The sequence below is a fragment of the Arachis hypogaea genome, chromosome 20 (assembly GCF_003086295.3).
Source record: "Arachis hypogaea cultivar Tifrunner chromosome 20, arahy.Tifrunner.gnm2.J5K5, whole genome shotgun sequence".
NCBI classification, from domain to species: domain Eukaryota; kingdom Viridiplantae; phylum Streptophyta; class Magnoliopsida; order Fabales; family Fabaceae; genus Arachis; species Arachis hypogaea.
The window spans coordinates 143,774,836-143,784,672 of NC_092055.1; the positions used below are offsets into that span (position 1 = coordinate 143,774,836).

At 35.3% G+C, this 9,837-nt stretch overlaps 3 protein-coding genes across 3 annotated transcripts; all 3 read right to left on the reverse strand.

Annotated features, from left to right (window-relative positions):
- Nucleotides 1-258: 258 nt before the first annotated feature.
- LOC112783654 (uncharacterized) lies at nt 259-2,016 on the reverse strand. Its single transcript, XM_025826688.3, has 2 exons — nt 1,889-2,016; nt 259-1,127 (listed from the first exon to the last, which is right to left on the reverse strand). The coding sequence occupies exon 2, from the start codon at nt 1,125-1,127 to the stop codon at nt 522-524; it is 606 nt and encodes a 201-aa protein (XP_025682473.1). The 5' UTR covers nt 1,889-2,016; the 3' UTR covers nt 259-521.
- On the reverse strand, nt 1,752-2,703 carry LOC112783655 (nicotinamidase 2). Its single transcript, XM_025826689.3, has 2 exons — nt 2,291-2,703; nt 1,752-2,222 (listed from the first exon to the last, which is right to left on the reverse strand). The coding sequence occupies exons 1-2, from the start codon at nt 2,589-2,591 to the stop codon at nt 1,930-1,932; spliced, it is 594 nt and encodes a 197-aa protein (XP_025682474.1). The 5' UTR covers nt 2,592-2,703; the 3' UTR covers nt 1,752-1,929.
- Nucleotides 2,704-2,916: 213 nt separating this feature from the next.
- Nucleotides 2,917-6,582, reverse strand: LOC112783653 (amino acid transporter AVT6A). The gene is made up of 6 exons (XM_025826687.2): nt 5,962-6,582; nt 5,382-5,876; nt 4,841-4,993; nt 4,206-4,409; nt 3,634-4,099; nt 2,917-3,442 (listed from the first exon to the last, which is right to left on the reverse strand). The coding sequence occupies exons 2-6, from the start codon at nt 5,809-5,811 to the stop codon at nt 3,304-3,306; spliced, it is 1,392 nt and encodes a 463-aa protein (XP_025682472.1). The 5' UTR covers nt 5,812-5,876; nt 5,962-6,582; the 3' UTR covers nt 2,917-3,303.
- Between the last annotated feature and the right edge of the window lie 3,255 nt (nt 6,583-9,837).

Consider the following 9,837-nt stretch of genomic DNA (forward strand, 5'->3'; position numbering starts at 1 on the left):
CACAAGGGACTCATCAACATAATTGGATCAGAACTAGCTTAAGAGGTGGGGGATATACCTCATATTTAAAAGATAAATAAAGATCTTATTCTTTTTAGATGTGATTTGTGAAGCTTATATATATTATGTCTTTTTCCTTCTAATTTACTCTATACATACATCTAGTTGACAAATTGGAACATGCACTAGCTAATAAGTTTTTAAGTTAACACAATTTATTATTGATTGATATCAAAATAAAAAAATAAAGGAATGAACTGAGTACTACTAACTGTGGTAATTGATTGCAGAATGATGACAATGCAGTTACTATATTTGAAAAAAATGAAAGAATAGAGTGAGTGAGTGGTTAATTGAGTTTAATTTAAAAGAAAAACTCGCATGCAGTTATCTTCGTATGAAGTTGCTAATTGAGAACCGTTAGATAACAATTTAGTCAAACTGAAACATATCAAATTATCTAACGTTTCTCGACTAACAACTTCATATGAAGTGAATTGCATGTGAGTCTTTATCTTAATTTAATTTGGTGTGAGTATGTTAAGGAGCAAAACCCTAGTGTGAATCAAACGCCTGAAGATGCAGTCCAACTCAAGGTCAAGATCTTGAATGGCCATCTGAACCCCTGCAAGCCTCTTGTTTGCGCTTTGAAGCAGCATGGCATCTGCGAACAAAGACCGCCTCCTCCATGATTTTGACTTTGACTCCAACCACGGTGTTGAAATCAGAGACAGTAGTGATTCCACAATTGAGATGCTGGTCAACCTCACTTCCCTTAGAACATCAACAACCAACACCACCTCCATTATGCTTGGAGTAGTGATTCTTTTTGCCTTGAGCCATTTCAAACACTTGAGGGTCTCTTTCTTCAGCTTCTTCCTGTAGGAATCGCAGGCCGCCATCTTGTCCTCGATTCCCGCCTCCCCTATGCTGGCTCTCCGCAATGTGAATCGAAGATCTTCAAGGTGTTCCTTCACCAGCACCAGAACGTCCTTCGAGATTCCGCACACCTCCAACATTCCCAAACATGAATCCGACAACTCCTTCAACCATTTCTCTTCCCGCTCCTGCACCAGTGCTTCTTGGACTACTGCTGAGTGAAGCAGTTCGTTCGCAGAATTCTGCATCTTCTTCAGAGCATTAAAATCAAGGGGTCCCATAATGGTGCCTATATAATTAGTTAAGCTAATAAGGCTATGCCTACAAGTTAATGATTAAAGCTGGTATATATAGTATAGACCATAGAGACAGAGCATTATTTTATAACTAATGATTGGATCTGAGATCAAAACGAGGAAGCAAAAATGAAGTATCCTTTATTAATTAATTATGTGGTACGGAATTATTGGGTGTAATGGAAACAGCTAAGGTACAAGCTGGGTCCAAAGGAACCTTCTTGGTGTGGATATGTAAGCGGTTCAGGATATCGATTGTTGCTGCATCTTGTGACAAAATAACAAATTAAATATGCAACGCACTCGTGCATGTATGCCAACCTATGCTGATTACTTAGGAGCAGACAAAATGTTTGTTCAAACAAGAATGCATTGTATGTTGTGTACATGCACGGGTTACGTTACTGACAACATATATTTATAAAAGGTGAAAACTCGAGTGCAGTTGAGTTGACTTTAAGTGAAGTTGATAGTTGAGAATCATTAAATTTCACGGGAAATCGACTGCACCTGAGTTTTCATCTTCTAAAAAAGTCTAGGATCAGCACTTTTATTAAAATCTGATCAATACTTAACTAACAAAAAAAATAAATAATTTCATATCATTAGATATAATTTTACACTAATTAATGAATACAAATTATAAAATCTGCTAGACGCCTAGACCTTAATGCTCCTCTATATTTATTTGTAGGATCTGGATATACATATACCTCGTTCGTGGAAAGTTCTAGATATAATTAAAGTAATAGAACTAGTGAGTGAGGGCTTGTTTGAGGGTGTGGGAGTCAAGCAAGTAAGCGAAACCATAAGCCATGTTCTTGAGAGTGGCATCGTGAAGCTCCTCATCCGACGTGGCAGTTGCATCCGTGGAGAAGAACACTCTGAAGCCTCTAACAAATGCCTCTCGCGCATTGGTCTCGCAGCAGAGGTTTGTCATCACACCCGTCACTATCACTTCCTTAATTCCCATCTCCACCAGCTTCTCTTCCAACCCACTCTTCCTGAACGCACTGTATGTGTTCTTCTCCACCACCATGTCTTCCCCTGCACCGTTCCATATATTCAATCATAAACCCTACATCATCCTAATTTAATTACTCAACCAAGCTTACCAGGTTTGCGGTGGAGGGCTGCCATAAGTTGAGCATCGGGAGTGCCGTCCAGGATGAGGTCGCCGGACCACCACTCAGCCAGCATGGAGTGGTCGTCGCGGTTGCGGTGCGAGTGGCGCGTGAATATGACGGGCATGGAGGCGTGCCTGCAGAGGTCGATGGTAGCGTTGACGTTTGAGAGTATGGGATTGGCCATGGAGGCGAAGTAGTTCTGCATATCGATGACCAAGAGGGCGCATCTTTTGGGATCTGGATCTCTCTTCCTTATCTCGTACTTTCTATAGGACGAGCACGACGCCATTATTAGTTACTTGTGATTTCTCATCACTACTACTCTATATATATGTGGATAATATTCAATTCTAGTTGCTTCTTAAGTGAAAATAAAAACAAGCCGAACAAGTTAGAGTTCAAATGACATAATCTCCCCATACTCAATTAAGAAGTTGCGAATTCGAGTTTTCCTATCTTTGGTAAAAAAAAAAAAGTGAAAATAAAAACAAATAATTAAATATCAATTACAAAAATTTTAATCTCCTGTTGGGCTTATTTGTCAACTAACTACTAAAACTAAACAATCATGAAGGTAAAGTGACAAAAATACCTGAGATCATACAAACAAGTCATGTTCAATTCTTGGATCATACCACTTGCATATAGAACATAATTCATAGGTTGTATAAAACATGACAATGCCAACAATAGATTATTACACTTATGAGTAAAATAATTCAGGGAAAAAGAGAAAAAGAGAGGAATCTTAAACTACAAGCAGGACTAAAATATTACATGTTCACAAAAAGATAGCACATGACAAAGGGAGGCTGAATGCATGTTACAGTGCAAGCCATGCCTCTCGACACTCCTGAAGCAAATTTGTACAGAGTGTAGCTTCTCATTTTTATTCAACCCTGATTTTCAAACTGCCCCTGCCACTTGAGTTGTTTCCATGTGAGAGGCTGACCATGATTCTACTGCCAGTTTTGGCAGAACTTGTGCTCGTGCAACACAGATTACGCGCGAGAACCCTTGTTCTGCTTGATCAATGCATAGGCATCACTGTATATGGCCACGATGTTTGAGAAGACTGCAAGGACTATCATCAGCACAGATAGAATCTTATCTGTCTTGGTCGCTATGTTGTACCTGTCCCTGCATGGTCAGAAAACACTTGACTGATTAGCACCACAGCATACTCGAAATAAGCGCATCAGGACTCTAATGGAGACAAGGGCCACAGCCTTTATGCAAATCAGCTGCTGGGGTAGATACTTATCTTAAGACATACGAAGAATCATTTTTGAAAACCAAATCCAGTATTGAATTCAGGCAACAGAACTCACCTAAGAGTAATGGCAGCCGGGAATATGAATCCTAGACAGACAGCAGCAGTTGCTCCGGTGAACTGGAAAGCATCCCAAATGCTAGGTATGAAATTTGCGCCAAGGAAGATCACACCAGTTAGGCCAACAGTGACTGTTGCAAATCTGAAGTTATCCAGAACCAAGGGCCTTGATGAAGGGAAGAGGAGACCATCTATGTTGAGCCGCAGCGGATAGAAAACAACTGGAAATACAAGCATGAGGTGTGCAGCGTAGCTCAAACGGACAGCATCATTGAGGACGGAACTGAAAGGGATTCCAAGGTCGGTATCAAAATTGGCAAGCACGTCATCAAGAGTTCCTTCGCCAAATAGAAGATACCCGAAGAAGCTTATCAATAAGTACACGGAAGAGCATAGACCAAGGGCAGTGCGTACAACCCCTTGCATCTGTGAGGAGTCCTCAAGTTCATTATCTATGCTGTGAACTGCACGAAAAGAGTCAAATATCAGTTGAGTTAAATGTATGACAAATTGTAATAACATCATGCTCTAACACAATTCCAAGTTTCCAAACACCAATTGTACTAATACCATTGTAGTGGCAGATATATGCAGTCACAAACACAGGAACCACAGTGAATAGATTAAAGAACGATGTCACATCGGGAATGTCTGGGAAGAGTTTTGGCATTGCAATGCCCCCGCTAATAACCTTGACAACTGAGATTCCCACAGCAATGACAAGAAAAACAACTGCCAGTGCAACTGAGAGTGCAGATGTGAATCTCAAGGAATCTGCAACCATAGAATACGCATCAAAAACCTCCATTTGTTAACATCATACGCAAATACATGTTTAAGGTCAACATCATACGCATAATAAGAATACATGTCCATCACTGTCTTTATTTTTTTACTTTTCCTCAAGAAGTTATAATTTTCTATCATAAAATAGGTATTTTAGAAACATGAACAAACTAAAGCTACTAACAAATAAACAAGGGGGAAAGCTGAGTCATCTTAAGCCTTAATGCAAATCTAATTTTGCCGTTACTCTTCCAACAAACACTTCGATGAGTAATTTGGTGACAAAGAACAGCCCTTGTAGCAATAACATGTTATCAATTATATGCATGTAACTGTAGTTGTAAAAACAAGAACTTGTGCAACAAAGTCTAAGAATTCCTAGTGTTCTCAATAAATCTTCCTTGGACTAAAGCTCTCACCAATTCGCTTGAAGCTTGCCAGTGGAAGAAATATAGCCAGTGTTGTAAACAGGACGATAAATGTCCTCCCGGTCCACCAGTGTGCACCAAACCATCCTTCTAGGATGCCAGAATGATGTTCTCCACTTGCAGATGTTCCAGACAGCACATCACCTGCAATATCACCAATTCAAAACTGAATTAGTTAGAAAGCCTTAGATCTGTTGCCTCCAAAAACTCATACGTGAAACCTAAGCCTATAACAGAAACTAACATCAAAACAACAATGACAGTAAAACAAATTAACCACAGCCAGTTCCACTAGGTGCAATCAACTATATACATCAGGAAACATCATACCATCCTATGTATCAACAACAAAAAAGCCTCATCTCACTAGCCACTAGGTGAGGTCGGCTAAATAGATCAAATGACACCATAATTCCTGGTCATAGAACACATACGTATTTAGCTCCTTTATACTTGAATCCTTTTAGTAACACAATCATATATTTTAATAAACCCAAACAACAAAATCAATTAAGGAAAGGGCATAGCATACCAATTATGATCATGTAAACAATGAGCACACCAATGTTATTGATTATGACACATAGCTGCACAAGTGCTTTCCCATATTTCCCAAATGAATCCCCCATGAGGCCACCATAGGAAACAGCTTTTCCTGCCCTGGTGAACCTGATCAAGAACTCAATTGACTTCTCAGTCAACAAAGCCATGAAGACTATGAAGGCGAGGCCAGGCAACATCCCCAACTCCCTCAAGGTTGCAGGCAAGGCCATGATCCCAGCACCAATGATTGTTGTTGACAAGTTGAAAACTGCTCCCGAGAATGAAGCTCCATTGAAATCATCAAAACCAGCATCACTCTCTTGAGTCTTAGGCAACAAGGGAGCGTTCTCATTAACTATTGCCTTGTTCTTCCTTGACTTCTTTCTCTCAGTCTTAGGTGCGGTGCTCACAATCGTCATTTTCAGGTTCGAATTATCAAAGGTTTTGGAAAGTTTAAATTCAAAGAAGCTTCAGCTTCGTAACTCTGTAAAGAACAAAAAAGGTTAAACAAATAAAAATTGAAACAAAGATACAAGCTTTGAGCAATCAAGTTCAATTGAGTTAGGTACCTGATAAGTGACAAAGCAAAATATCCCAATTCAGCAACAAGAGAGACTAATCACAAAGCAAGAAGAGAGTTGATACCCAGAATCCAAAAAGTCAAAAGGAATCAACTTTGAAACACAGCAACACAAAATTTACAAGTTCAACAAAACCCAGTTGAGAAAATCAAATATTGGACGAGAATCAGAATCTCGTGCTTCAGCGAAAGAAGCAGGGAATCCCCGTGGTTCCTGGGAGATTTATTGGATCTATGATTGAGAGAAGCCAAGTAATTAATAACCAATTAAAGAAAAAGGGCAGAACTTGAGACTGAAAATGAGGAAGCAGAGACCCAAAAGAAAATAGAAAAGAAGAACCGAAAAGGAGAGATTTTTAGTGGTTGTGGTGGCCAATTAGCTTTATTTATAGATTATAGAAGAATTAATCAACGGAAGAAAAATACACGCAATCAATATTTTGGAGACGAATTGATGGAATATTGTATGCAAAATTGAATAATGGTATTAGCATGGCCCGGAGGCAAGTTGCTGAGACATGTGACAAAGACAAATCCAACAGGACAAGACACTCACACACGAATCACTGTAAAGTGTTTTAAGCAAATCAAATAAAATCTGTGAAAACTCAAGTTTTACCGCTGCAGTGCTTCCATGTACTAGTAACCATTTCTTGAGTATATTATTCTTATTATAAATTGAGTCATGATTTTATATTACCAAAACATTTGTAGTTAACATATAGTCAAATAAAAAAAGAGAAAGAATTTCTGAAAATAAAACTATTCTTGGTTATATACACTTTTACTTATAAATTACTAGGGTGCCAATAGTAAAGTATATTTGAGCCATTTTTTATTAAATAAAAATAGAAAAACTAATAAATCTTTTTTATACAATTATTAATTTAATTAATAAGCAATGCGTATATTTATTTAAAATTGAAAAATAAGTGGTAACTCTTTTATTCAACGATGTTTTTGTCTGTTTGCAACATTTAAATATTTTAAATTGTTTATCCTTTTAGAACTTTAACAAAATATAAATTTTATATGAATCATGCCATGCTGTAGAAAATGTTTTTAATCAAGAGTGATAATTCAAAAATGTTATTTATACACCAAAATCAGCCGCTAAAATCATCCACCAATGTATTTGTATATAAATACATGTATGGTTTAATTTATTTTCAATGTATATTTATATTTTACCATATATTTTATGCTAGTGACTGATTTTGGTGGCTAATTTTAGTGTACACGTAGCATAATTCGTGATAATTTTAATAGCAAGAAGAGATGAGTGCGTGGAACCGTTTTTAATTTTTTATACAAGACCGGGCAACTTAAATTGACATCTTCATGTTCAAAGTTCAATCAAAAAAGATTTTACTCATATCTTTATTTTAAAATTAAAATTATTGTATTATATATATGTCTCACATTTAGGTTAAATTAGCTAAAGAAATTCGATCGATCAAACAGATCCAGACATTAGAGTTTTGTTGGCAATGGTGCATTATTATCATACATGTAATGAAAGAAAAAAAAATGTATCTAAAGAGAAGATCTATGACGAAATTAAATTTTTGGTATTTATATAGAGAGAAATTCATATGAAATGAGCGTATAGCAATAAAAGTAGTGATGATATCATATGATATACATGGGGAAGTGCATATCCTATTTGCCATCCAAATTGGATAAGTGTTATGAAATATATGGACATACATAATAATGATAATGGTGTTACCCCTCACGCGCCACGGCACTATATATATTAACACTCAAACAAGATTGAACATTCTTAAGGAGAGGAAGACCTCTACAAGTAAGTTACGTTTACTCCTAATATTATACTAAATAATCCTTCATCTACTTTGAATGTTTATATTCACATACCAGTTTTTGTTTTCTTTCTTAAAAAAATAGTTGGTATGTGTCAACATACATTGTTTAATTTAATTTTTATCCAACCACTCAAGATTTACCATTTTTGACAGCTCTTTACGGCACTTGGTAGCATGATTGATGAAAAAGTAACTTTGAATAATTTAATACAAAGGCATTGTCTCTCGCTTTGAAATCATGTTACCTCCTAAGAATTTCTGTTGAATCAATTAATTTACAAGGTAAAATAATGCATCAATTAATTTGACAATTTAAATTGGGAATAAGTAAATTTTTTACCTGTAAAATCTTCATGAAATTAAACAGCCTAAAAGACAAATAGCCATATCACAGTGCAGATTATAGAAAACCAAGCTGATGATTGTTGACTTTTGTAATTGAGATAGCTTAGTTATAAGCTTCTTCAACAAGGATTAATGAATATAATTATAGTTCTTGAAGAGATTTGTGAAAAAATGAATGAAAAGCTAACTGATATTCAGTATTGGAACATGGTTCGTTACTCAGTCTCATGCACGTACAATATATATATATATATATATATATATATATATATATATATATATATATATATATGCATAAGAGATACCAAAATAGAGTTGGTGAGTTGGTCAACAAATCAAGCCTAACCAACATAACAGCTTAGGTCCTAACTGCACTAACCCTTTTCTTTAATACAATCTTGATTTTCTATATTAATCCTATCAGTTCTCTTAAACTTAATTTACAGATGACGGGAAAAAAAAAAGGGAAAATGTGATTGAAATTGCAATAGTGGATGTGTGAGTAATTATTTCATGTGGTGTAAACCCAATTTACTCTCTAAATCAGGTAATTAACTTTTTCTCTGTCCCCACCTAATTAAATTAAGCAATTGTGAGAGGGAAGTGTAAGCCGTGGAAAACATGACCACAAAAACAGAAGGGAAACGGGAAAATTTTACAAAAAGGAAAATAATAATAATAATAATAATAAAAAGGAAATGCATGTGACACCTGATAACAAACCTTGAATATTTTTTTATTTTTTACTTTGGGGTGGAAACTCGAAACCTGGAACTTTGAGGAGGGACATTATTAGATATTTGCCTTTAATTAATTTGACTTTTGGAAGAACAAATGGGTAATGTCACAATGGGCCATACCTTTCATAATCAGAGGTTACGTTATGGGCCCATAACCGACCAATGCAGTCGAGTGATACAAAGTTTAAAAAGCTTCCTAGTCCCCACATAAATTTGTATGACGACCCCAACATATTTGTCCTCTTTTATCAAACTTTTCTGGTTCTTTTAAATTTCATCGAAATATACATGTTTATTTCATTAAATAATTTAATTTTTATGTATAAACTTTATCTTTTATTATTTTAATTTCCTTCTGCATGCATCAACGAATACATTTTATTCTAAGCCAATACTATAAAAAAACTAAGAGTAAGGCGACAAATTAATTATCTTTTAAATATCGTATCATCACAACAAATTATTAAGTAGCTATGGGAGATAAATTAAAAAATTAGTTTAAGGACTTAATTAAAAGAAACTATAAAATTAAACCATATCTTTAAATATCATATAAAAACTAAAAAGTATTGAACTACAAAGTGAAAAATCTAATTGAAATATAGACCAAACTATAAAAAACTATAAAATTAAACCATATTTTTTATTTCAGGATATTTTTTATGTGTCCTTAAGTATTCACCAATCAAAAAATATTATAAACTATTATCTAAAGTAATATTTGATTCTTTGATTATTACTTTTTGCCAAGCTGATATAAGACGGAAGTGCTTACAATTAACAAGCATTATAATCTACGCAATCATGAAGCATTTTTTTAAGTCCTTGCAATTGCAGCCACACGTTTATGAAAAAATAATGTGGTGTCACTTCTTTACTTAGTAAATCACTAAATCTACCCTCATTACTTATTAGTTTATTTTACGGGTTAACCAAAACAACGAGTCTTAT

Excerpts from the sequence above, each read along its gene's own strand:
- LOC112783655 (XM_025826689.3), bottom strand. The coding sequence starts at position 2,591 with ATGGCGTCGTGCTCGTCCTATAGAAAGTACGAGATAAGGAAGAGAGAT. Across the intron at positions 2,223-2,290 it reads AGCCCTCCACCGCAAACCTG|GGGAAGACATGGTGGTGGAG; the intron begins GTAAGCTTGGTT and ends GGAACGGTGCAG.
- LOC112783654 (XM_025826688.3), bottom strand. The coding sequence starts at position 1,127 with ATGCAGAATTCTGCGAACGAACTGCTTCACTCAGCAGTAGTCCAAGAA.
- LOC112783653 (XM_025826687.2), bottom strand. The coding sequence starts at position 5,811 with ATGACGATTGTGAGCACCGCACCTAAGACTGAGAGAAAGAAGTCAAGG. Across the intron at positions 4,994-5,381 it reads TGTTTACATGATCATAATTG|GTGATGTGCTGTCTGGAACA; the intron begins GTATGCTATGCC and ends GTGATATTGCAG. Across the intron at positions 3,443-3,633 it reads CCGGCTGCCATTACTCTTAG|GGACAGGTACAACATAGCGA; the intron begins GTGAGTTCTGTT and ends CTGACCATGCAG.